General features: G+C 48.2%; 1 protein-coding gene across 1 annotated transcript; it reads right to left on the bottom strand.

Annotated features, from left to right (window-relative positions):
- Window positions 1-2,768: 2,768 nt before the first annotated feature.
- CHRNB4 (cholinergic receptor nicotinic beta 4 subunit) lies at window positions 2,769-20,725 on the bottom strand. Its single transcript, XM_028744420.2, has 6 exons — window positions 20,396-20,725; window positions 17,562-17,707; window positions 10,487-10,531; window positions 9,451-9,560; window positions 6,976-7,951; window positions 2,769-5,116 (listed from the first exon to the last, which is right to left on the bottom strand). Exons 1-6 carry the CDS (start codon window positions 20,448-20,450, stop codon window positions 4,976-4,978), a joined length of 1,473 nt encoding a protein of 490 aa, XP_028600253.2. The 5' UTR covers window positions 20,451-20,725; the 3' UTR covers window positions 2,769-4,975.
- Between the last annotated feature and the right edge of the window lie 5,346 nt (window positions 20,726-26,071).

The raw sequence follows: 26,071 nt of genomic DNA on the forward strand, positions 1-26,071 counted from the left end.
ATGAATTCCTAATTATATGATTGTAAAATCCTTTGTGTACTTTTCCTTTCCTATACCATAAATATGCATGCCATCCAAATCTGTTATCGTGGCCTTCTAAGTCCAATGCTTCTTCCTTTTCCCGTTTTATCCAGTCCCTGATCCATACCATGCAGCCTCATAATACAATTTAAGGTCTGGGAGGGCAAAACCGTCTCTTTCTTTTGCATCTGTAAGTATCTTATGAAGAAGAGGAGGAGGAGGAGGAGGAGGAGTTTGGATTTGATATCCTGCTTTATCACTACCCGAAGGAGTCTCAAAGCGGCTAACATTCTCCTTTCCCTCCCCCCCCAACAAACACTCTGTGAGGTGAGTGAGGCTGAGAGACTTCAGAGAAGGGTGACTGGCCCAAGGTCACCCAGCAGCTGCAGGTGGAGGAGCGGAGGAGCGAACCCGATTCCCCAGATTATGAGTCTACCGCTCTTAACCACTACACCACACTGGCTCTCTTATGTTTAATTCTTGGCCTTTTGCCTCCCTCTCCCCCCCCCCCTGATAAACTTGGAAATTTCCTTCTGCCATCTTTTGAGGCAATCATCTTTCACCATTACTGGGACTGTCTGAAAAAGGAAGAGCATTTTTGGCAAAACATTCATTTTTACCGCTGCTATTTTTGCTAGTAGGGATGTGAGGACGATCTGGCTGCGACATCTGTCACCCCATTGATCGCCAGGGTTGATTCGGCTGATCTGGCTGGCTAGGCGGGTGTCCCCTTCCTCCCTCACCGCTCCATGTGCGTCCCTCCCAAAGCTGCGCGCTTGGTGGAAGAGGACGACCATCCCAGATAGAAGGAGTGTACCGTTCTTCGGTCAAGGGTATACGATAGCTGCGCTCCCCTGCTAGAACCTCCAGACAAGCTCAAGGTCCATAATAGCTAACTGCTCCGGTGGGATTGTTTCTCAAATTGTTTCTCAGCATCCCACCGGAGCAGTTAGCTAGTAGCCACCAACCATCAGTGTTCCCTTGAAACATCCTCTAGTCAACCCCCATTAAAGAGACATCTCTGGCTATTAGACAAAATGTAACCATCTACAATAGGGATGAGGAATCTGAGGCCTTCCATATGCTGTTAGACTGTAACTCCCACCATCTCTAACCGTTGGAGCGATCTCCACAATTTGAGTGTTGGAATGTAGTAAGCGAAAGAGACAGATGTCTGAATTTGCTGGCAGACACAGCCTCGTGAGGCTCCAATGAGATGGTGTTGATTATGGAGGAACTGGCGCTGCTTTCAGGACCCTGACCGGTCCCTCTTCTGCACATCATCTGAGGAGCTCCTCCCATGCCCTTTTCTCTCCCGTTGTGCTCAACAGGATGTAGCTTTGTGATGTGGCTAGTAGTGCTGCCTCTGAAACATTTCTCCACTTCGATAAGTCAGGAGCAGTACCAGGATGATGTCTGTGTGATATCTATGCATATTGTTATTTTCACCCCACTTCTCATTTCATAAACATCTCATTCATTTTTCTCATATTGCTGTATCCAGTATACATGGGTGGGGAATGTAAATGTAAAACACCACAACAAATAAAGGATATAATGAAACAAGATCTTAGGAATATGTCCTTCACCAAATAATCAATTAAACCAAACATAATACTTTTCTATCCAGAGTAGCTCACCCTACTTTTCTGACTGCTCAGAGGCTGAATTGGTGTTATGTAATGTCCGAATGTAAATGGAGGCACATAGCTTAAATAGCAGGCACCCAAAGCCCATTGCTCTCACTTCAGATCTGTGGAGAAAGCCAGCACCTAAGATGCTCACGGAAGCCAAACTCGAATCTCTGTCCCGCTGGCCTCATTTGCACATCAGGTTACATAGCTAACAGTTACGGTGAAGGTGCCAACTCTGGCTGCTTTGATTCTTCCCACTCTTACTGGGAGGAAACAAACCATAAGCCAAGTCTTTCAGTTTGCTTTGCTCCCAATGAACCATGTTCTGTAGCCAAGGCTTTGTATGGTTTGTTGCTGTGAAACAAACCATGGTCCCTCGTTGGCTAAGCCAGGAACTGTGGCTTGTTCCTTTGCCCACAACAACTCAGAAAGGTGTGTTCATGTACTTTACCGTGACATGGAAAGTAGACTGCTGTGCTTCTGAGCTTTGAACAGTCATTCCAGTTTGTTTGCAGGTTGGTTATACAATAATGTGCACTCATCTTGCATTCATCCTCATCTGCTCTTGGGGTGTTTACACATGTTCCCCTTAAACACTTGTTCATCCCATCCTTTTCCATGCATTTCCCCTGTCACTTTCCAAACTGCAAAATGCCAGCTGTTTTTTAAGTGAATTTGTTACACATGGACAACAGAACTCTACAATCCTAATCCAAGCCTAAAATTTTCACTCCTGCAAAACAGTGACCATCTGGAGGTGCCTGGTATCAGTTTCACTGCTACTGCAATCTATTGTTCTTCTTGTGTTTCCCCCAACCAATCCTGATGGGCCATCTCCACAGACCATCAACTAGCTCCTAGCTCTCATAAAGGGTGGAGACATATTACTGGGACAGGTATTGCCTCGGGCAGCCCACACCGGTAGCAATCAGTTAGGAAACCCATAACAACATGTTTGGGGTATTCCTTTGTGTTAGTCTGTTGTCTTCAAACAATCAGTGTTTTGGCTGAAACAGGAAAGGACTACAAGTCAGGTGTGGTGCATTTTGTGGAAACAAGCACCAGAGCAACAGAGCACCCTGTGAAATAAAGAGGACTCCCACTCTGAAAGCGTTTTAAGTAAAATACTGTTTTAATAGACTGTCTTTGTGCCTACAGAGAAAAATCTGCAAGTTCCAAACATACCTCCTCCCATTTCTGTAAAAGACCAAAATAAAGTATTTTGCATTCAATTCAGTTTTTCCAGACCTGGATCCCACCTTTAACTGCAGCCTGTTGCATGGAGTCCACTTGATTTATTTATTTTATTATTTTGACTACATATGCCTGCACCTGTCTGACTCTTTCTGTCCCTGCCTTCCACTTTTTCCTCATTTCCCTCCATGCTATGGACTACGCTGCCACCCCCAGTGCCTTAAGACTTTAGCCTAGGAGCATTCAGGCATTTCTTCCCACACCAGGTCCCCTGGTGTCTGAAAGAGACTTTGGTTCAACCTGCACATGACGTCAACCAGGGGCTGGAAATCTCGGCCTGCAGGAGCTGATGGACTGCAACTCCCATCATCTCTGGCCATTGGCTATGCTGGCATAGACTGATGGGCGTTGGAATCCAATGACATCTGGGGGGGGGTGCCAGTTAGTCAGCCCTGTGCTAACTGTGGTCAGTGCCAGCCTGGCATTTTGCTGCCTGAGGTGAAGGACAAGAGCACATTCTGCCCTCTGAAGTCAGCTGGATCAGCAGTGGAATCTTGCTTCTGCACTGGTGAGCGGGCAGCATGAGGGTCGCAGGGCAGGCTGCATACAGCCCTCCAACCTCTGACCCTCAGTATCTCATCTGCTGCCTGTGGCAAACCCCCCACTCTGCCTAATGGTGTGGCTGAGTACAAGGATGATCTGCAGCAGGGGTCCCCAAACTTTTTCAGCAGGGGGCTGGTCCACTGTCCCTCAGACCTTGCAGGGGACCGGACTATATTTTTTTTTGGGGGGGTGTGAACAATGGATGGGGAGCAGTGCGCAAAAGGGCTCCAGAGAGGGGCTGGCACCAGCAAAGCCCAGCCCTCTTCCTCCTCTAGGCAGGGCAGGGAGAAGCCAGGAGGAGGGAGGGAGGAGGCACCGCCATGTGAGGGAGAGGGAGGGAGATGGAAAGAACATGCATGCTAGCGATCCATGCAGTGATTCCCGGACTGTCTGAGGGCTGGATTTAGAAGGCAATTGGGCCTGATCCGGCCCATGGGCCTTAGTTTGCTGACCCATGATCTGCAGTGAGCCTTTGGTTTTCGTGCTCCCCATTCCCCACTCCTCCAGCACAGCCACAATGGGGCATCTGATCTCTAAACTGAGCTTAATTTCAGTTCGTGCAAACAAGATAGCTTCTTAAACTATGGTTGAAGCCAGCTTGCCTCTGCAAAGCACCAGCGGCAGTCTGCCAGGTTCAGACAACATGGCAAGCTGTAGTGAAACGGAAGCCAGCGCTTCCCCTCGCCTCCTCTCAACCCCGGGAGGAAGGGCAGCACACGAGGCTAAGACTTGCCTAGACTCATTTTTGCAACACTAAGCTTTGCTTTAGCATCGTGTGTGCCCCCAGTGCACACGTCCTACTGAAGAAGGTTGCCAAACGACACAGACCAAGCCAGTGCTTGACAGGCTGTGCATGTTCCTAGGCTCCTACTGTGGGGGAGAGAAATTGTGCTGAAAAAAGATATAAATGTATGTGAGCTGAAAACAAGTGTTTTTACAGAATTATAGAGTTGAAAGGGACCCCAAGGGTCATCTAGTTCAACCCCCAACAATGCAGGAATCACAGCTAAAGAGCCCTTAAACAGATGGGCACCCAACCTCTGTTTAAATGAAGTTAATAAAGAGGTAACACTGAAGATGGAGTATTTTGGTGAAAAGTCCGAAGAAATGAAACTGTTCCAACTTTAAAGGATGCCTAGAGGGGTGATCTCTCCCTACCTGCTGAGCACACATGGGACTCTCATGACCTGGAGGCCCACCAGAGCCCTGGCTGGATTGTATTTTGGAAGCCGTGTAAGGGCAGGCATTTGGGGACTGGGGTTAAATGTACAATTGTTTCCTAATTGTTTTTGCCAGTTTTCGTCAACACCTCACTCAGCGCCAACAGCCAGGCTAAAGTGTCACGTGGGATATAAGCCCACCTTAAAGAAGTTGATTAAATCAAATAATGATCTTATGTTATCCCCACCCTAGTAAAAATAAATAAATAAATCCTGCTCAAATGACTGGACTTTGACATTACACTTGTGGAACTCAAAAGAGAGTCCAGTGAATAAGCAATCCTAGGTCTCGAATTTACCCGTTTAAGGGCTCACGCCAATTGAGTGGTTTTGAAACAGCGGCTGCAGGAATAATCCAACAGTCCCCACCACGCAAACAAAGACAAATATCCAGAGAAACAGTCTGTCCACTACCATGGCAACATATTTCCAGTCTTCAATGACCTAGAAGAGAAAAACTCAATTAAATAATTTAATGACTTATCCATTGCATAAACTGCCCAAGTGCCTGTCCCACTGTGCCTCCCCTGCATGGTGTTTATGGAACTTACATTCGATCATTTCATACTGATGAATTTTAAATACCAGCTAAGAAGTAATCTGGGAATCAGTCTGAGGCTTCAGAAGATATGAGGGTCAGAAAGGCACACTGCTTAATTCAGCCTCAAGCCCAGAAGACCACCTTGCAAGGGTGATTGGGGGGGGGGGCAATGTCATGTCTGTGACATCAGGACATTGGGAGGAGCTGGGGGTGGGACTGAATACGGCAGCTGCTGGTTCCTCCTCCTCCAGGTGCCACCTCCGCTGGGAGGCTGCTTTGACCCTCCATCCCCCTCTGATCGAGCAGTTGTTGGATGACAGGCCCCATCATTCCTGGCCTTTGGCTAAGAGGGCTGATGGGAGTTGTAATCCAAGAACATCTGGAGATGCAACATTGAAGAATGCTGGCCTAATCCTTATGCTACAACCAGGGGTGCCAACTTGAATAAAATATTGTGGGGGCCCAGGTAAGCCCTGCCCCACATAATCGATCACATGACACAGTGCACCCACACCATTTGAATGGGAATACCCTATAACTTTGTGGGGGCTCAGACCCCTCAAATATTTCTGAAGCCCCCATGGCCCCAAGGAGTTGGCTCCTATGGCTACAACCATTTAATATATAGTCCTCAAATAGAGGACATATCAGATATTAAACTGATATAGCCAAAAGGCCGAGAAGCGATTGCAACAAGAATAAGACGAGCAATGATGTCAGCAACGGAGTTCAAATTGTAAACATCGAAGGAACGATAATAAACAGTAGTGACATTTGAATTGAATCCTTAAAACCTTAAAAGTCGAAACCTGGTCATAAACATAAGCACCAATTATGTGATTTGGCCATATTTCCACTGTTACCTCTAGCACAATATTACTTATAATGTCATATTTTATTTTATAAATTGCTTGCTGGTCATTGACCGTATTAAAGATATTTGATTTGGCTACAACCATCTTTGTTTAAAATGGGCAGTTCCACAAAACCAATAAAAAAGCTTTGTTGAATTAGGTCAATAAAGCCATTGGGGCCAAACTTTTACCCCATCATGGACCACTTGCAAATTGCTTGTGAGCATCTATGACTCCCAACATATTTTTTCTGCCTCTTGTAGCCATTGCAATGCAGCGTGCTAGATGAGGTATACTTTTTTACTGAACAAAATGAAAGTTTTTAATTCTATCTCTAGCCCACTGGGTCCCAAAGAAGAGCCTGGAGGCCCCCATGCTGGAGAAAGCAAGAGCCGCTCCTTGATAGGAGAACATAAGAAAAGCCTGCAGGATCAGGCCCATGGCCCATCTAGTCCAGCATCCTGTTCTCACAGTAGCCTATCAGATGCTCCAGTGAGAAGACTGCAAGCAGGATCCGAGCACAAGAGTCCTCTCCCTCCCTGTGCTTTCCAGCATCTGGCACTCAGAAGCATTTACTGCCTCCAACTGTGGAAGCAGAGCACAGGCTTTGTGGCCAGTAACCATCTACAGCCCTTTGCCCCATGAATTGGTCTAATCCTCTTTTAAAGCCATCTAAATTGGTGCCCTCCTGGAGGAGGGAGTTCCATAGTTTAACTCTCTGCTGTGTGTCCTGAATCTGTCCAAGGGGAGTGGGATTACCTATGGGGGCACCAAGAGGCAAGAGGACCGCCATGGACACAAACCATCATGAACACCCAATAAGACAGAGGCCCTCAAATTGCCTGAGATTTCTAGAGACTGTGGGATCAAGTGTGGTGGGGAAATGAAAGGTTCCTTGTGCTACTTACAGTCTCATTGTTGTCCTCACTTCTCATGTGGTCTGCTATGAAACTGACTCCCTCAATAGCTTCCTGGACCTCAGGAGAAAACTTTGCCGATGACCGTAGCCTGACATCCTGATGGCTGCCAATGTGATCAGGGTTTTCCGTCAGTTTCAGGTCGTATTTTTTGGCAGAGGCTGTGTTCACAAAGTAAGTGGAGGAGCCCTTATACAGGTCCGACGGGTTGCTGCCAAACGTGTCTGCTTTGCTCCTCTTGCTGCCGGACAGCCTTTGCCTCATGGAGTTATTCTCTGGGCGCTTCATGAACAGGAAGTTGGGCAGCCTCTTGAGGAAGACCACCTTCACCCACGGAGGCATCGCATGGGTGCTGGGAGACCTGTGGTGCACATTCAGCACGCAGACGCTGGTCACAATGGAGAACGTCACCAGGACCATTGTGAACATCAGGTACTTCCCAATCAACGGGACGTCCAGCGATGTTGGGGGGACGATTTTGGAGATCAGGAGCAAGAACACAGTCAAAGCGAGCAAGACAGAGATGCACAGCGTCATCTTTTCTCCGCAGTCTGACGGCAGGTAGAAGACGAGGATGGCCAAGGATGTTATGAGCACACAAGGGATGATGAGGTTGATGGTGTAAAAAAGAGGCTTCCGTTTAATGATGAAGTCGTATGTCACATCCACGTAGTTTGGGTCCAAGGGGTTCTCAGTTCGCCGCCCCGGGAGCGCCACAATGTCCCATTCACCACTGGGTGTGAAGTCATCCATGCTGGCCGAGCCGGTTTTAAGGATCATGTCGATTTCGGTGTGATCGTAAGTCCATGACCGGAACTTCAAGGTGCAGTTTTGTTGGTCAAAAGGGAAATGCTTCACTTCGATTTTGCAGGCGCTCTTGTAGATGGCTGGAGGCAGCCACAACATGCTCCCGTTATTCTTCACAATCACGTTGGTGTAAACAGAGACTTCATATGTTCCATCAGCACTAAAGGAGTCAAGAAAAATGTAACTATAGAAAAGGACTTGTGGGTTTCAAAGCACTGCAAAGGCCAGCCAGCTTTTGTGACCTGAACCAGCGTGGACAGCTCAGTTGGTTAGAGCATGGTGCTGATAACCCCAAGGTTGAAGGTTCGATCCCAGGAAGGGCCAGCTGCATATTCCTGGATCTCAACTCTACAATTCTATGAGTGTATGATTCAAAACTAATTCCGATAATAAAATATTGGGGCTTTTGGACAATGAAAGACCATAAATAGTTGGTGTTTCTGCTTATCCAGATTCAGTACCAATATATTGCAATGCTATCCCATCCCTACAGTCATGAGGCAAGGAAGAAAGCCACTAATAATAATAATTAGCTGGCAATGCAAAGTGACTTACAATATTTTAAGTAGAAAACAAACACGAACGAAGATTAAAACCAGCATTAAAAGAAAAATTTAAAAGACGATTTTTTCTTCTTTTCAAAACTAGATTAAAACATTCCACCTGTCATGCAAAAAATAAATCAATCCATGGATAGATGTCTTACCTGGCACCATTGTTACATACCTTTAGGTGCCAGGCAAGTCTCCCTGGGGAGAGCATTCTGTAAGTGGGGAGCCACCATAAAGGGCCTTGTTCTCATGCTGTTGCCTCAGGACCTCCTGGGAGGGGGAGCATGGAGAAGGGCCTCTGGTGGCAACTGGAGGGTCAGGGCTGGGCTGGGCTGGGCTGGGGGGGGCAGTCCTTGAGGTATTGGGCTTAGCTCAGGGGTGGGACATCTTTTAGGCCCAGCAGGCAAAAGCCTTATTGGTCTCCCCCTGCAGGATGATTTTGAGCAGTGGGTGGGACGACCAACTCAACAAACTTCCTTCAAGAGTAGTTCCAGGGCACCTGAAGTGCAAGGCTCTTCCCAGGCGGCAAGCCTGGGGCTGAGAAAGCTGACTTCTGCAGGGACTGGCTGCATGATCCATCAGGATCCACGGGTTATGTATCTGATCTGGCAGGATTTTACTCAACACCCATCAGCTGAGAGGTAGGTTAGGCTGAGAGTGAGCCCACGGTCCCACCCAGGGAGAGCTTCATGGAGGAGTGGGGATTCGAACCCTGGTCTCTCCCAGCTCACAGTCCAGCACTCCCACCACTACACCACACTGGCTCTCCGGCCTGCAGGCAGGAGCCCCCCCCCCACTTAGCTGAACTTGCAACATGGGAAGTTGCCTTCTCCTGAGTCAGACCACTGGTCCATCTAGTTCAGTATTCTTGACACTGACTGGCAGCAAAGGATCTCCGGGATTCCAGGCAGGGGAGATGCCAGTGGAGGCGGAGCCTGGCCCCCCCTAGGCCTCCAGGGTCCCACCTGAATTGCGGGGGGGGGGGGAGGTGTCAGAGGAGGCTCAGGCTTTCTATCCACCATGGCAGGAAGGCTTCTTTTTAAAAAAGGGATGGAATCTGGTCCGAAGTCAGACATTTCCTTCATAGCGCCGAGTTGTACAAACTTACTTGTTGTATAGAACAATGTCGGGGAGCCAGACTTTCTTAGCTGGTATTCTCAGCTTATTGATGCCTTCGTACTCCGAGGGCTCCCAGGCTAAGCGGTAGTCCGTCCATTCCTAGAAGCAGGACACAACCCACACTTTGAGTCGCTGTTCCCATTGCACAACAGACTTGCACAGTTAATGGTTTGGCAGCCTTTTTGTACAAAATACAATTAGAATCACACACACACATACACACACACTCCAGCTGCTGCTGCAACAACATCATCTATTTAGTTAATTTTACAAAATTTATATAGCGCTGGATTGTAATAAAACCAGTTTACAAAAGAATTTTTTTTTTTATTAAAAACTGTTTACAAATTTTAAAAATATTCAACACATAAGTAAAAAGCATGCCAGTGTTCAACATGTCTGAATAGCCCCCCCCCCCCGCATTTTTAGAAGGCGTACAGGGGAGGCACCTGCCTAATGTCAAGATGTAGGGAGTTTTCAGTGCTGCCACACTAAAATACTGATTTCTTACAAATGTGGGGCCAGTTCCACAGGTGTAAGTGGCTGAGTAGGCATATAAGTACATAAGACTAATAAGAACATAAGTCACTCCCTCTCCTCCAAAACGTACAAATATACTATGAAAGAAAAAGTGCTCTGTACATTTATCTAGTTTAAATAGAGAGAAAAAACAGTTATCTACAACAATGCGATGGGAGCGGAACAGATGCTGTGAACCTTGAAATCTGTGCCAAAATGTGGCAGATAAGCAGCTTCCCAGCCCTGTAAATCTATGATTGCAGGATTCACTGTGATTCCTCAGAGCACCGTCCCATTCACAACTATTCAAAGTGCACTCAGTTGAGCTGGAGTAGCTACAGTATGTATGATAAATGGCTATAGGTAAATGGTTATAGGACTGCAGCCTCCAAAAATAAATCAAGCTGGACGTCGTAGCAACCTTCCAAATTCTCAGATACCAATATGATGAGAGGATGGGTTTGTAAATTACTAGAGCAGAAATTATGTATCCACGGGATGCTTACTTGATTGAGCCAGACGTTGGTAGTCATGATCTGTTCACGCTCATTCTGAAGAGAAAGAGAAAGACACAGAAAACCTATGTGGTAAACAGCAGTATCTTAATTGGATACATTCATTAGTCTTGAATACCCTTCCCTCCATCCTCTCTCCTGAACCTAGAAGGGCACTCAGGTGGAAAGCACCAAGGCAGTCAGTCTTCCAGTTCCCTTGGGGACTTCAGAAGGCCAGCCTGTATTGTAGCACAAGCTTTGATGGACCACTCTGGCCACTTCATCTGAGGCAGAATTGCATTTTTGCATCCCGTCCATGAAAGTTAATGCTAAAATAAAGGTTTCCTTTTAAGGCAGGCCTTCATAGCCTGTCATGTTGGCCCAGATGTTGTGAACTACACCTCTGGGGTTGATGGGCATCATAGTCCAAAACATCTGTGTTAAGTCGTGGGTTGACATAGCAGCCGGCACAGCGATCTCTTCAAGTAGCTCTTTATTATGGTAAGCTGGAATAGAACTGACTGTGAACAGCTCAGCCGGCCTGTATTTATAGGCAGCCGGCTGTCACATTGTAACCACAACAGCCCCAGAGTTCCCGCCTAAAATAACTGCCGCGGACCTGAGTGAAAACTATCTACAGACCTGAGTGAAAACTATATACAGTATCCCCCTGTTGGCCCAGGGTGAAACTACACTACATAACACCCCTCCCCACCGAGATAAGGCGTTAGTTACAATCGTAATGGTTTCCTTATATACAGCACTACGCGTAATGGTTCAATTAGGCACAAAAGCATATCGGTTACATTTCCCATACTTAGACCAACAGTGATACCTGTCCAACAACATAGTCCTTTAAATGAGTTGGGCGCTTGGAAACTCTGCCAGACCGCCGGGGACTGGTAGCCAAGTCCGGAGGGCCACACAGTTCTCGCTGAGGCTGTGGTGCGACCCTAGGTGGCGTTGGAACCAACTCCCCTGGATCCGCTGCTGTGAGTGGAGCCTCCGCAAGTGGAGTGGTCTGAGTCTGTTCTGAGACGGCTTGGTTCGGCTCCACGCTGGCAGTTTGCGAGGGAGGTGTAGGTGGGGCCTCGCCATCTGTACGTGTCTCTTCTGGAGCCGCAAGCGCAGTTGGGGGCACCTCGGTAGTGTCCAAGTCCCCAACCCTGCGCCTAAGTTGGTCTATGTGCCGTCGCCACAAGCGCCCGTCTTCGAGTGCCACCTGGTACGAGCGAGGTCCAGTGACTCCCACTACTGTGGCTGGCACCCAAGGGATGTCCCCCACATAGTTCCGGGCAAAGACCTGGTTTCCTGGGACAAATGACCGTGGTGCGTTGGCACAGCCTGGGGGTTCAGCCACGGCAAAGTCTGGGTGTAGCCGGTCGAGCGGTGACCTGAGGCGGCGGCCCATAAGCAGTTCCGCAGGACTCCTCCCTGTGGCCGCATGAGGGGTGATGTGTTGCGCGAACAAGTATTCGGCGACCCGCTCATGCCAGTCTCCCCGGTCCAGGCGCGCCAGTGCCTCTTTTGTCGAGCGCACCATTCTTTCCGCTTGCCCGTTGCTGGATGGATGAAAGGGTGCCGTTAGGGCATGGCGGATGCCCAGTCCCAAAAGATACCGCTCAAACGTGCCTGATGTGAACTGCGGTCCGTTGTCAGAGACAAGGACATCAGGACACCCATGCGTTGCAAACAGGCCTCGCAGCACCCGGATGACAGCTTCGGTAGTGGTGGAGGGCATCAGGGCGACCTCCAGCCATTTGGAATAGGCGTCCACCACTACCATAAAGGTCCGGCCGTGAAAGGGGCCAGCCAGATCGATGTGCACCCTCGACCAGGGTGTCTTTGGCGTCTCCCACGTGTATCCCTTAGCTGCCGGTGGTGCAGGCCTCGACTCCTGGCACGCTTGACAGGCGGACACCCAGGCAGTGATGGCATCGTCCATATTAGGCCACCAGACGTAACACCGAGCCAACGCCTTCATTTTGACAATTCCCGGGTGGCCAACGTGCAGAGCCTCCAGGACGCGCTGACGGAGTCCCTGGGGAATCACGACGCGGTCTCCCCACAGCAGACAGCCGCGATGAGCTGAGAGTTCATGTTGTCTGGTTGCGAAGGGCTGGAACTCCGATGCAAAGGGCCCTTGTGGCCACCCCCTCCACACCCAGTTGAGCACCCGGCTGATGGTGCGATCCTGGGCAGATGCGGAGGCCACAGTGGCAGCCGACACAGGCGCTGCCGGAAGATCCTCAATCAGAAGGAGCGATGAAGCTGGAGCCGGGTCTTCCACAAATGCTGGAAGAGGGCAACGGCTGAGGGCGTCGGCATGGCCCATCGATTTCCCCGGGCGGTGGATGAGCCGGTAGTGGTAGGCAGCCAGGAAAACAGTCCATCGCAGCATGCGTGGTGAGAGGACCGGTGGAGTTGGACGATCACCGGCGAGGAGGCCCAGGAGTGGCTTGTGGTCAGTGATGAGGTCAAAAGTCCTGCCATAGAGGTATTCATGAAACCTCTTCACTCCAGCCACAAGTGCCAATGCCTCCTTGTCGAGCTGGCTGTAATTCCGTTCCGTCGGAGATAGTGTCCTGGAAAAGTAGGCGAGCGGTGCTTCTCTTCCATCTGGAAAACGGTGACTAAGGACAGCCCCGATGCCAAAAGGTGAGGCGTCGCAGGCAAGGACCAGCGGCCTGGATTCACTGTACTGTACCAGCACACTGTCCGAAGAAAGGAGAGCCTTGACCGCGTTGAAGGCCGCCGTCTCCCGATGACCCCAGGCCCAAGGCGTCTTAGTGCTAAGGAGTCGGTGAAGAGGCTCAGCCACTGTGGCTTTGTGGGGCAGGAACATGTTATAAAAGTTCAGCAGCCCCAGGAACGCCTGCAACTCCGTTTTGTTCTTTGGAGTGGGGGCCTGCTGGATAGCGCGGATCTTGGATGTGGTTGGATGAAGACCGGAGGCATCGATAAGATAGCCCAGGAACTCTACCTGTGGAACGGCGATCTGGCACTTCTCCCTTTTTACCTTGAGCCCGGCCTCCTGGAACCTGGTCAGCACGGCACGGAGGCGCTCGAACAGCTGCTGGTGTGAGTCTGCAGACACCAAGACGTCATCAAAATATGGTACCACGCCCGGAAGCCCTTGCAGGAGACGCTCCATAAGGCTTTGGAAGATGCCAGGAGCCACACTCACCCCGAACTGCAACCGGCGGCAACGGAATGCCCCCCGGTGGGTGACGATCGTCTGGGCTTCAGCAGTGGCATCATCGACTGGCAGTTGTTGATAGGCTTGGGCAAGGTCCAGCTTAGCGAAGACCTTACCCTCACCCAGGGAATGCAGCAGGTGTTGGACAACAGGAACCGGATAAGCGTGCTGCTGAAGTGCCTTGTTGATCGTGCACTTGTAGTCAGCGCAGATTCTCACCGACCCATCTGGCTTGACAGGCGTGACGATGGGGGTTTCCCACTTTGCGTGGTCAACCGGCTCCAAAACTCCTTGGGTGATCAGTTTGTCCAGTTGTTCGTCCACCTTAGCCTTGAGAGCAAAGGGAACCCGGCGTGGCTTTAGCTTGATGGGGGCGACTTGTGGATCCAGGCTAAAGGAGATGGGCGTACCTGTATATTGGCCCAAGGTGCCGTCAAAAACCTCGGCAAAGTCTTTGACCAGACCCTCAGTCTCTGCGTTAGAGATGCAGTTGATGCCGGTGACTTCCAGGCCGAGGGCATCAAACCAGTCTAGCCCTAGGAGGCTTGGCCGCTGACCTTCGACCACCACCAACCGGAGCAGGCCCGAAAAATCCTTGAAGGCGATCCGGAACCGGCCAACACCTACCACGGGAACGTCGTTTCCCTGGTAGTCTCTCAGGTGTACGCGGTGAGAGTCGAGTTGCCTTTTGGACACTCTGGGTACCAGTCTTTTGATGGTGCTCCATGACACGATGGACAGGGCAGACCCGGTGTCGATCTCCATGTCACATGGAGCTCCTTCAATGAGCACCGTGACGTTCAGCTTGCGTCTCGTAGGCGAGTCGGTTTGGCCAATCGTGGTTCCAGACGGGCAGCGGCAGTTGGTGAGAGCGAAACAACTTTCCTTGGCAGACTGGAGTGAAGACTTGGACTTGCGAGTCGATGAAGGGGGGGTGTCAGACGGAGCCGATCGGCAGACCTTAGCGATGTGGCCCCTTCTGGAACACCTCCTACAGATGGCGTCTCTGAATCGACACTTGGCACGGGAATGGTTGCCTCCGCAGCCAGCACATTCCGGTTGGCCCTTGGACTTCTGTTGGAACTTCCTGCGCTCCCGCTTTGTCTGGTGCACATCATCGTCTTCACTGGAGGATGCCTCCTCACTGCTGGCCTCTTCATGATGCACCGGAACGGGCTCCCTAGCAAGACGCAGGCTGCTGGACTTGCGGATCTCCTGAGCGGAGCGTTCAGCAGCTTCTGAGGCCACAGCCTCCTCAATGGCTTTCTGTAGCGTGAGGTCTGGCTTGGCTAGGAGACGCCGTTGCAGATGGATGTCCCGGACCCCGCAGACGATTCGATCCATCAGGGCATCATCTAAGTCTCGGAACTCACAGTGCATTGCAGCCTGTCGCAGGGCGGTGGTGTAGTTGTTGATTGACTCCCCCTCTGCCTGGTTCCTGTGGTAGAACGCATGGCGGGCAGCAATCTTGGACGGCTTTGGTGCGTAGTGGTTGCGGAGCTTCTCTTGGATCGTGTCCCATGGTGATGCCTGGACTGCTTCAGGCGCAACCAACGCTCGGGCCGTCGCAAACACCTCAGGCCCACAGAGGCTGAGGAATAGGCCCCGCTTCCGATCCTGTGATACTGCTGTCAGTTCGTTGGCTTGGAGGTAGCAGTCGAACCGAGCGAGGTAGGAGTCCCATGATTCAGAGGCTGGCGCAAACGGCGGTAGAGGCACAAGTGAAGCCATGATTCCGATGCCGGCGTGAAGGGCGATGGATGGAACACAGTGCTCTAGCCAGAACAGTCAGCTCTGAACTGGTTCTGCCCAGTGATTTCGCTCAGTGATTTCGCTCTGTGATTCAGCTCAGTGATTCAGCTCAGTTCAGAGGCTGGCCGCATCTGGCTGTGCTCTGATGTCCATCCATCCCACCTTCGTCGCCAGTGTTAAGTCGTGGGTTGACATAGCAGCCGGCACAGCGATCTCTTCAAGTAGCTCTTTATTATGGTAAGCTGGAATAGAACTGACTGTGAACAGCTCAGCCGGCCTGTATTTATAGGCAGCCGGCTGTCACATTGTAACCACAACAGCCCCAGAGTTCCCGCCTAAAATAACTGCCGCGGACCTGAGTGAAAACTATCTACAGACCTGAGTGAAAACTATATACAGTATCCCCCTGTTGGCCCAGGGTGAAACTACACTACTTTTAAGGCAGGCCTTCATAGCCTGTCATGTTGGCCCAGATGTTGTGAACTACACCTCTGGGGTTGATGGGCATCATAGTCCAAAACATCTGTAAGGCACCAGGGTGGCCCAGGGGACATTAAATCTTCTAGAAGCAGACATGATTCTATGTGGAGTTTATTCAGATTATTACAAAATAAATGTGGCAGTAAGCCTTGGAACATCTGGAAGAGGCTAAGTGGCTGGAGGTGGAAATAAACCACAGAGGAGAAATTGGATTAGAGAGCTTTCTGATGAACCAGGCTCCAGGCTCTTTTGCTAGGCAGATTTCTTAAATGAGAACAAGGCCCATGGCAACACAGAAATTGGAAAATTAATGGACAAGTCGCAACCTAAAAGGGAATGGCTTTGGCAGTTGCTGTGCTGCTGTGCTACTCTTGTACCTCTCCTGGGACAGGAGGGGAAGGGAAATCCAGGAGGAAAGGAAGGAGAACTGGGTGGATTCTGCTAGGGTGGGAACCTAGGAGCACAAGAAGAGTCCTACAGAACAGGAACACATGAAGCTGCTTTATTCTGAATCAGACTCTTGGCTCCATCGAGCTCAGTATCTCCTGTGCTGAGGGCAGGGCCTCTCCAGGGTTTCAGAATACTGGAGATGCCACTGGAGGTTGAGCCTTCTGCTCTACAGCTGAGCTGGGGCTCTTCTGAACAAAAGAAAACCCTCAAGCGCCAAAGCCCATCTAGTTCAGCATCCTCTTTCTCGCCAGGGCCACTCAGATGCCCCCATGGGAAATCCAAGCAGGACCTGAACGCAGCAGAGCTCTCCCCACTTGCGATCTGCAGCAACCTGTATTCAGAGGAGGCACACTAGCAACAGAAGGAAAACATAGACATGGGGTTAGCAGCCATTAATAGCCCAGTCTGCCATGAATTTGTCCAATCCATCTTTTAAAGCCATACAACTTGGTGTCCACCACTGCATCTTGTGGGAGCAAAAGCCATAGTTTTCCTACGTGCTGCAGGAAGACGTTTGTCTGTCCTGAACCTTCTAATATTTATTTAGGGAGTATTCAGGGTCCTAGATGCTGCAGGACTTGACGTTCAAGCAGATTGGACATTTCACTAAAGTTGATTAAAGTCTCTCTCCTTTCTGTCACTCACTTCCAATAAAATATTTTCAAGATGAATTTATACATTTAACCCACAGAGGTGTCATGAATCCCATGGATACGCCATGGAGAGGCTAGTCCAGTGTGGGAGACGAGTGAGAGGTACTCACAGAAGAGGCTGACCCAAGGGATGGTGCTAGTGGGACAGGGAATGAGACCCAAGAAGAGTCTTATCTGGAGGAGGGTCCCAGTGGTTTAGGAAAAGGGGGTCTGGATTATGGGGATGGGCCTGGTGGCCTGTTAAAGGAAAGACCCATCTCTGTAATAGCAGACACCTCAGGTGCTACGTCACTGTCAGCGAAGAACTCTCTTCTTCAGACAGGTCTCTGAGAATAAGTCCAACCATGGCCAGACTTCACTGAACCCCCCACCCACCCCATCCCACCCCCCGTCTCCAGGGTTGTGGAGGCAACAGTGTCAGTGTGTGCAGACTGCATGGCCGGCCTTCATGGAAGAGTTCCCACGCGCTGGTCCAGTCCCAAAGCTCATGATGTGACCTACACAGTCGTAGATTTTGCTAGGAAGGAGCGATGGAAGGGATGCTCAGACTCACCACATTGATGAGCTGGGCCAGGATAACCTGCAGTTCTATAACGACCAGCTGTGAGGAGTTGAAGGCAGGGCGGATTAAGTTGTTGTAGCGAGATGTGTTCAGGAGGTGGTTCATCAGCCTCTCCTCGGCATCAGCTGTGTCGCTTCCTATAAAACAGGAAATGGCAACCGGGTCACAAAATGGCAGCACTGTGCTGCCATTCCTCTTGATTGACTTCAGAGAGGATTGGATTGAAAACACATCGGGTAGGAGATTTATGTGACATTTCTAGATCCCATAGTAACTAGGTTTCTTCCCCCACACAATAAATAGGATTCAGTTTCTCGGTGGACTCATTATATGTCTATTCTATGACTTTTTGAACCCTCTAGGAAGAACAGCCTCAAAAGCAGAATGACTCTAAGCAGAAAGCAACCATTTTAAAATTAAGACTAAGCACATCAAATGGCTGGGCGGCTTCATTCCTTCACAGCCTTTGAGTAGAAAATTTAACCATGGGGGAAGAAACCATAAAACACGCCCCATCACAGATACACACACACACACACACACACACACACACACACACACAGAGCAACATAACCTTGAGGTGGCGGAACAACATTTTGCATGAAAATTCGTGTAATGAAAGCTTGATGGGAATCGCAGGCTTGGGAGAGAGCTTTAGAGTCCCGAAGCAGCCAGGGAAGGGGCGCTCACGTCTTCCATTCCGAATCCTTCCCCACTTGCTTAGCCCTCTTCCTGTCTACTTCTTTGCTGTTAAAATACCCCCAACCACTGAAGCCTCTCCCTGCCTGCCCCCCCCCGCAGCTGCTTTACCCTTTCCCTGCCGATTTCTTCTCTTTCAAATGTACCAGTACCTGCTCAGCCCTCTTCCCCACTTCAACTGCACTAATCCAGGCAAGGTCCATGGGAGAATATAATCTAAGAGCCAGACTCTTTATAAACTTCCAATCCTATTCCACCACCAAATGCTATTTTCTCCTCATTTTGTGGCAAATAGGGACATGCCACTAGATGTCAGCAGCAGGTTGCTTTGGAATATATATTTTTATGTTGGCGCCTCAATGGTGCCCAAAATTCATGTTGTTCCTTCAATCAGTGTTAAGGTCCTTCCCCTTACTACTACTACTACTACTACTACTATTACATAAATTAAGTCCTGGGCACATTATATTCTGAAAGCAAAATAACCCAAATTATCGCCATCACTGTGTCAGATTACAAATTATGGCTAAACCTCTGGTTATTCCCACCACCACCAACCAATATGCGTGATTGGTGGTTTCCTTGCACCACAACAGGCTAGCAACTTTTCATTCAACCAATTAACATTGTCACCAGGGGGGCCAACCCTGTTCAAGTGGCCTATGAAAATTATTTTAAAAACACAGCAATTCAGTCATTTAAAAATCTGAATTAAAATCACTAACTGATACTTAACTAACTGATACGTTTCCCCTACAGCTGGTTTAATTATGCAGCAGTTTCAGTTCCACAGAATACACTTATCTAAGGATTCAAAGTGAGTCACTAGACCTCAGTCAATACAGCAACCACATGCCCACCTTGGAAACAGAATCAATTTCTTTCTTGTGAAGTTGGCAAATGCATTTACAGGCTCTGCAACATTGCAAAAACTACATGCAACTTCTTTTCTCTGTCTTCTGCTTTAGACTGGCTAATGCCACTCTCCCTCACTTAATCCAAATGTTTATATGATCAGGATTCCTATTTGCAACAAGCAAGGATCCTTTGCTAGACTTTACGTAATTCCAGATTTTTTTTCTCCTTCTCTATGTCAGGAAAGAACAGGGAGGAAATGTAAATTTTAAGATGCCTCAAGGTCTTTATTGAATGCCATTGTTATTGCTTCTCAGGATGCTCTATTAGAACATGATTTATTCATGTTGCCTAAATGTTGCCTACTGCACTCTAGCAAAATCATGTCAGCATCGTGTCCGAGGCAAGTAAGATCTAATGGATCCTCACTTTAAAAACCTAGGTCATTTTTTAAAAAACGAAAACAGAACACAGAGAGAGATCTTTGTTTAGGTCAAAAGTCAGCGTTCTTTTTCTCTTTTTGTTTCAGCCTTAACTCTCCCCTCCAGACACATGCGATGTTTTATCGACAAAAAGTCCCTGTGCATAAATTCAGTAAACGAAGCAGAACTTGGGTAAGGAAACAACGCCTTCCTTTTTTGGAAGGACAGCAAGATCCATCGCCTAGTTAAGTCAGAGCATGTGAATTCGAGCCAGTTTGCTCCCTTGGAATCTGGTAGAACAAAGAGGGAGGCTGGGGATGGGGTTATCGAACAACATGGCTAAAGTAATACCCTATTAAACGCCGCTCTGCATGCACTGAGATGCTACGGAGACATCTCAATGCGGGAGGAAAATACCTATGCTCGGATTTTCAGCCGGGGGCTTGTTTTTACCACTTTCGCAACGATCAATTGCTTCTCGCTCGCTCAAATAAAAGGGTTGCAAGACCTCGAGCGTCTTGCTTCTGCAATTCCCATAAAGTGACAGGAAACTCCCTCCTGACATCTCCCCTCGACTCAATGCCCAGCCGGGGCACATTTGTTCGTCGTTCTGCTTTGGCACCGGTTCAGTTAAGCAGGTCTGCACTACATGCCGGTCTTCCTGGTCCCATCGAAATCCTGTTCCGCGTAAATTGTGCTTCAACTTTCGTGCATCTCCCCCCCCCCCCAAAGAAGCAACCCTGCTTGAAAGTTAGAGAAGAACCTTCCTTTCCCAAAGAATGGCTTCCCTCCCCCTCCAAAGCCCCCGTCCCTTTGCAGGAGCTGCATTGAAAAGAAAAGGCAACTCACCGTTGACATAAAAAGAAAGCCCAGCCAAGAGAGAGAGCCAGTTGACCTTCCTCATGGCAGTTGTAAGAAAGGAGGGGAGCCCTGTTCTGAGGGGGGGCTCAGCCGTCAGGGCAGGACAGGCAGGGGGGGAAAGCGAAGCACAGCGGTCGGAGCTCCCGAGGCGCCCCGAGCAGGGAGGCTGTAGGACCCAGCAGGGGAGCCGAGATCCCTCCCTCTCCGCAGCTGCTTCCAGAGCAGGAGATGTGCAGGAGGCATCATGATGTGCGCGTGTGGGAGAAGAAGGGGGAAGCCACGTCGACGGGCCACTGAGCGCCCTTGCCCTGGACGAGCAAATGGCCATGTGACCAGGTTGCTTTACAGGGGTGGTTCATTAGCTAGATGCCATAGAGCGGGGGGGGGGGGAGAGAACTGTGGGCCAAAGCAGTGCGTGTCCAGGCAGCACTTGCCCCCAGCACCACTGCAGGATAAATGTGGGCATCATCAGGCCTCCCCCCAGCTCACCCACACCCTCTCAGCCGAAAGGAAAGCAGAGAGCGCGGCCTCATGGTTCAGGGGTGGGGCACATGCTTGGCATCCAGAAGGTCCCGGGTTCAATCCCTGGCCCCTCTGGGTAGGGATGGCTCCTGGCCATGATGGCTAGGCTGTGCCTCTATGGTGGAATACCAGAGCGCTGCTTTTGTGCAGGATGTCTGACTAGCCAGGTCATTGGCCTGATCCAGCAGCCTTTTCTTATGTTTCTGTTAGAACCCCCTGCCTGAAACCCTGGCCAGTTTGCTGCCCGTCAGTGCAGACCAGGAATGGGACCCCTGTGCCCCTGCAGATGCCCTTGGACGCCTGACTGCCGTCAACTGGGGCCAGTAGAGTTCTAATCCAGCAACACCTGGAGGGCCACAGATCCCCCACCCTTGGTGCAGGGAGGGCTGGGGCACATGGCCAATGGTTTGATCCAGGAGGCTTCCTGTGCTCCACCAACTTCAGTCCCCTACATGTAAGCTGGACAGAAGGGTGCCTTTGACCATGTGCAGAGTGCTTCTCTCCTTCTCATATTGCCATCATGTGGCCTCTCTGTTTGCCAGGGGAACAGCTGAGCCACTACCAAGAAATGAGGTTCATAGAGGAGCAGTCAGAGAAATATCAGAGGGGGCAGATTTCAAAGAAGAGCTGGGTTCTGGTTTGCATATTGTTTTGGAAAGTGTGAATTTGGTAGATTTGGCTTTAAATGCCAACTCTTTAAAAGAATGGAATGTCTTCTCCATCCCTTGACCCTTTCTATGGTCCATATTTCCTCCTGGTTCCCCTTCCTTCTCTCTGCATCTTACGCTACTTTGCACTTTCTCTCTTTGTGAAGTTCCTTTGTGCATTGTCTGACTCAGGCTTCCTGCAAGCAGCTGGCTTACAAATCAAAGTTTCTGGTGGCAGGAGGAGCTAACTCAGCCTTGTGTCCCTGGGACAGGATCTTATTCTTCCCTCTGTCAGCAGCAGACTGCAAATGCTTTGGAGAGCCAGGCGCCATCCAAAGCCCTGGCAAGAGTCCTCACCACCATCCAGTATTATCTCACAGCAAATCTGGGCAACTTGCAAGGTGGGTGGAAATCTCTCTCTCTCTCTCTCTCTCTCTGGGGGGGGGGGTGCTGTTGCTGCTCAGCTGTTGGTAGCCCTCGTTTTGTTTTGCTTTTTAAGAGGGCTTTATTAATTTATTTAGACAGATTTATAAGCTTTCTAAGTAGAGAGTTTATAACAAAATGATCAATAAAATAAGCTAAAGCCATATGGTAAAGTATATGTTACCTCTGTTAAATATTTGAAAACCAAGGACTAAATTATTTACAAAAATACAAATAAACACACAAAAACACAGCTAAAACCCACCAAACCATTAGAAAGCAAAAATACTCAAGGGAACCATAATTTCCCCCCAAAAAAACTGTTAAAAATCTGCAGATAGGGAAAATATTGGCAATAAAGATGAACATACTACCAAGGATGATGTTTTTATTTCAAAGTATCCCAATACTAGGAGGAGAGAAATGTTTTAATAATTGGAAAAGAGATTTGGCCAAATTTGTGTGGTCAGGGGAAAAACCAAGAATAAAACATAAAAGAAGGAAAAGAAGGAAAGAGGAGGATTTGGCCTCCCTGACATGGAGTTATACCATGATGCGGTGGGTCTGACCTGGTTAAAAGAATGGATTAAATTAGACGATTCGGATGTATTGGATTTAAAGGGGGTAGAGACGAGATTTGGATGGCATGCCTATCTAATAGATGAGAAAGTCAAAGTACATAAAGGCTTCCTAGGGCATATAGTCAGAAAGTCTATATATAAAATATGGGAGAAATATAAAAGACTACTAGAGCCAAAAACTCCATGGTGGGCATCACCGGCAGAAATTGTCACAGTGAAAAAATAAAATATGAAAAAAAATTGGGCTACTTATAAAACTGTATTAAAGGAAGAAAATGGAGAATTGGAATTAAAGGATTATACAGAAATTAAAGCTCATATTAGTGATTGGCTCCAATATATTCAAATTAAGTATAGATTAGTGAAAGATAAAAATATAGGATTAGAAAAAGAAATATCTAAAATTGATAAATATTTATTACAAGAAAAATAAAAAAAAATCTAAATTATATAATCTGATATTAGAGTGGGAAACAAAGGATATATATATTCTTTTTTGTTTGCATTGTTTATAAGTTAATTTAATAAAAAAATTAAAACGAAACAACTCAAACAGATGCTCACAAAGGTCCCCCAAGAATGCTAGCATTGACTGGAGTCAATGAAGTAAGAAAGAGTTATTTGTTTCTTTATTTCATAAAATTTATACACCAGTGGGGTGTATAAATTTATACAGCCAGTGTGGTGTAGTGGTTAAGAGCGGTGGACTCGTAATCTGGTGAACCAGGTTCGCTCCTCCACCTGCAGCTGCTCGGTGACCTTGGGCCAGTCACACTTCTCTGAAGTCTCTCAGCCTCACTCACCTCACAGAGTGTTTGTTATGGGGGAGGAAGGAGATTGTGAGCCGCTTTGAGACTCCTTCGGGTAGTGATAAAGTGGGATATCAAATCCAAACTCCTATTTCTCCTCCTCCTCCTCCTCCTCCTCCTCTTCTTCTTCTTCTTCTTCTTCTTCTTCTTCTTCTTCTTCTTCTTCTTCTTCTTCACTTGATAGTAAAAAAAACCAACCCTCAAAAGATAAAACAGTAAAATCAAGCAAAATTCACAACCTTACTTTAAAACATACAAAAGTTAAAATACTAAAACAGATTAAAATTACCCCAACTTTAAAGCATCTGGGTAAGCTTGTCTAAACAAGGATGTGTTTTAGCAGGCATCTAAGAGAGTACAGTGCTCTCAACAGTCAGGGAGAAAGTAAGAAAACTCGTGGGACTTTTGCATAAGAGAAGAAAATGGGAAAGAGCAGAAACTCAGCAAAACAAGAACACCTTGATGACAAAGCACTCAATCTGCATTTTCCAGCTCCTTTACTCAATGCAGATTAGTACACAAGAGCACTGAGGCCTTGTCTGCACTTAAAGCCTTACTTGTTGTCCGTGGCTCTTTTTCACCCATCTCAATAATACTTCCATTTGGATAATACTCTACCTGCCATAGACTTTCCAGCAAAGGGAAATAAGGCACATATCACTCTTACTTTTCCTCTTTCCCAAGTGTCCTTTAAAACCCTACTTGGCTACCTAGTTTTGCAAATCGGCTGAAATTTCCAACTTCCTTTTGGCATTAAAGGTAATTTTCAGACTTTTGATTAGGGTTGGAACATAAATATTTATGGATGTGGGAGTTCATTTCAGTTCACGTTTAAAGGCAAACTTACATAAGTCACACTTTCTAAAACAACCTGTGAACTGAAACAAAGCCTTCCTTCAAAATCTACACTTCGGTGAATTTTACAATGCAGTTCTCCAACTAAAATGCATATACAGTACCAAGGGAAATTGTGTATAGAAGTACCTTTATTACTGAAAATTACCCAAAAAATAAATAAATAAACCCCCCCTAAAAATTTGGGTGAATTTGCATTGCAGAAAATGTGTATTATAGCAGATATTTGCACTAAAATGCCGATGAATTTGCACAAGGACATTGTTAGTAAAATATGCAAGCTGATGTGGAAATATGGTAAATTGAACTTACATCTGGAAAAACGAGAAATTGAGAGAAAACAAAATTGCCAGATTTGCAAACTGACCCAGAAAAGTGGCAAACGTAATATTGGGGAAATAGGAAATGGAAAGGCTCCCATCCCAGCATGGCCCCTGGCCTTGGTGATTTGGTTTCCTGGTTTGGGCAAACTCACCTGATGGACGCTCCCTGGACAAATAACCTGGATCAGGATGCAGGGATGCTTCAGATCACACGCTTCTCTAAATACTATTCTTGGCTCCCCAAACACCAAACGGCAGGGTTGAAGTGTCTATTTGGAGGTCAGACATGCAGACTAATGCAAAGATGGGACAGAATAATAGACCTGGGTTAGCTCAGCTGGTGAAGCATGAGACTCTCCATCTCAGGGCTGTTGCTTCGAGCCCCACATTGGGCAAAAGATTCCTGCATTGCAGGGAGTTGGACGAGATGACTGTGGTCGTCCCTTCCAACTCTACAGTTCTGTGGTTCTAAGATTTTGGATCAGACGTATGAATTACTACATGTACTACAGAAATTGGTTGATCCTTCAATTTCCTAATTTGTTGGAAGGGCTACGTTAAGAGAGTGTTATTAAAAACTCATTTCTGTTAGGTATATAAAATCAACACAGTGTTTCAGGAAAAACAAGCCACAACAGCTACAAATTTATCCTCCGATCACATTTCACGCCCAACCCTTCAATCATTTTTATAACATTTACATGCTGCCTTTTCTCCAAGCAGCCACTTCAGCATGGAGTGAGATCGGTGACCCTGAGAGGTGGCGAGTCACCCAGTGAGCTTCATGGCTGAGTGTGGATTTGAACCCGAGTTCTCCTCAGAGCTCGTTCCTAGGCTTGCAGAGTCCCACTGTTACACTGCGGTGGCTCTCATTCACAAGCCAGCCATCCTACTTCCTATAAAGTAGGATGCCAAACTCCAGGGAGAAACACAAATATCAAAATAGCCCTCCTCACCTTATTCCCTAAAAGGTAGGAAAGAGAAGGAGAAGCAGCGGCATCACAGCCTCAGCCTTACAAACACAAAACCACCTGTGGAATGTTTTCTTTGCAAACTAATGGCACTATTAATCTCAAAATAGCTGGAGGAATCTCTGCCAAACATGCTGAAATGCAGAGTCCTCTGTTGCAAATCCTGCCTATGCAATGGACAGCTGCTCTTGGCGCAGGTGAGGTCCTCCGGGTTGGATTTCGGCCTGCATCTGATTGGCAGGAGATTCTGCTGAGGGTGCACTGGAGCCCAGCCCATTCCCGGCATGTTGAGGCTGGACAGATGGACAGATGTTGGACAGATGTTGGAGTTGTGGGTCAGGGGGAGGAGGGGGCTTCTTTCATCTCCTCCAGAGCACAGGGTCAATCCTGTCTTTCTGGAACAATGTGTTGGAGCAGAATTGCATGGCCCTAAAAATATGCGGTTTGGTCCATATCCTCCTCCTGTACTTGTAACACACAGAATGCTGCAGCTCTGGAACTCCTTGCAGGCTGTCTCTCACACGGCTCTTGTT

The sequence above is a fragment of the Podarcis muralis genome, chromosome 9, assembly GCF_964188315.1.
Source record: "Podarcis muralis chromosome 9, rPodMur119.hap1.1, whole genome shotgun sequence".
Taxonomy (NCBI): domain Eukaryota; kingdom Metazoa; phylum Chordata; class Lepidosauria; order Squamata; family Lacertidae; genus Podarcis; species Podarcis muralis.

Coding starts and splice junctions, on each gene's coding strand:
- CHRNB4 (XM_028744420.2), bottom strand. CDS start 20,450: ATGAGGAAGGTCAACTGGCTCTCTCTCTTGGCTGGGCTTTCTTTTTAT. Junction 17,708..20,395: donor GCTTTCTTTTTATGTCAACG/GTGAGTTGCCTT, acceptor CCTGTTTTATAG/GAAGCGACACAGCTGATGCC. Junction 5,117..6,975: donor GTGAGGACAACAATGAGACT/GTAAGTAGCACA, acceptor TTTCTCTTCTAG/GTCATTGAAGACTGGAAATA.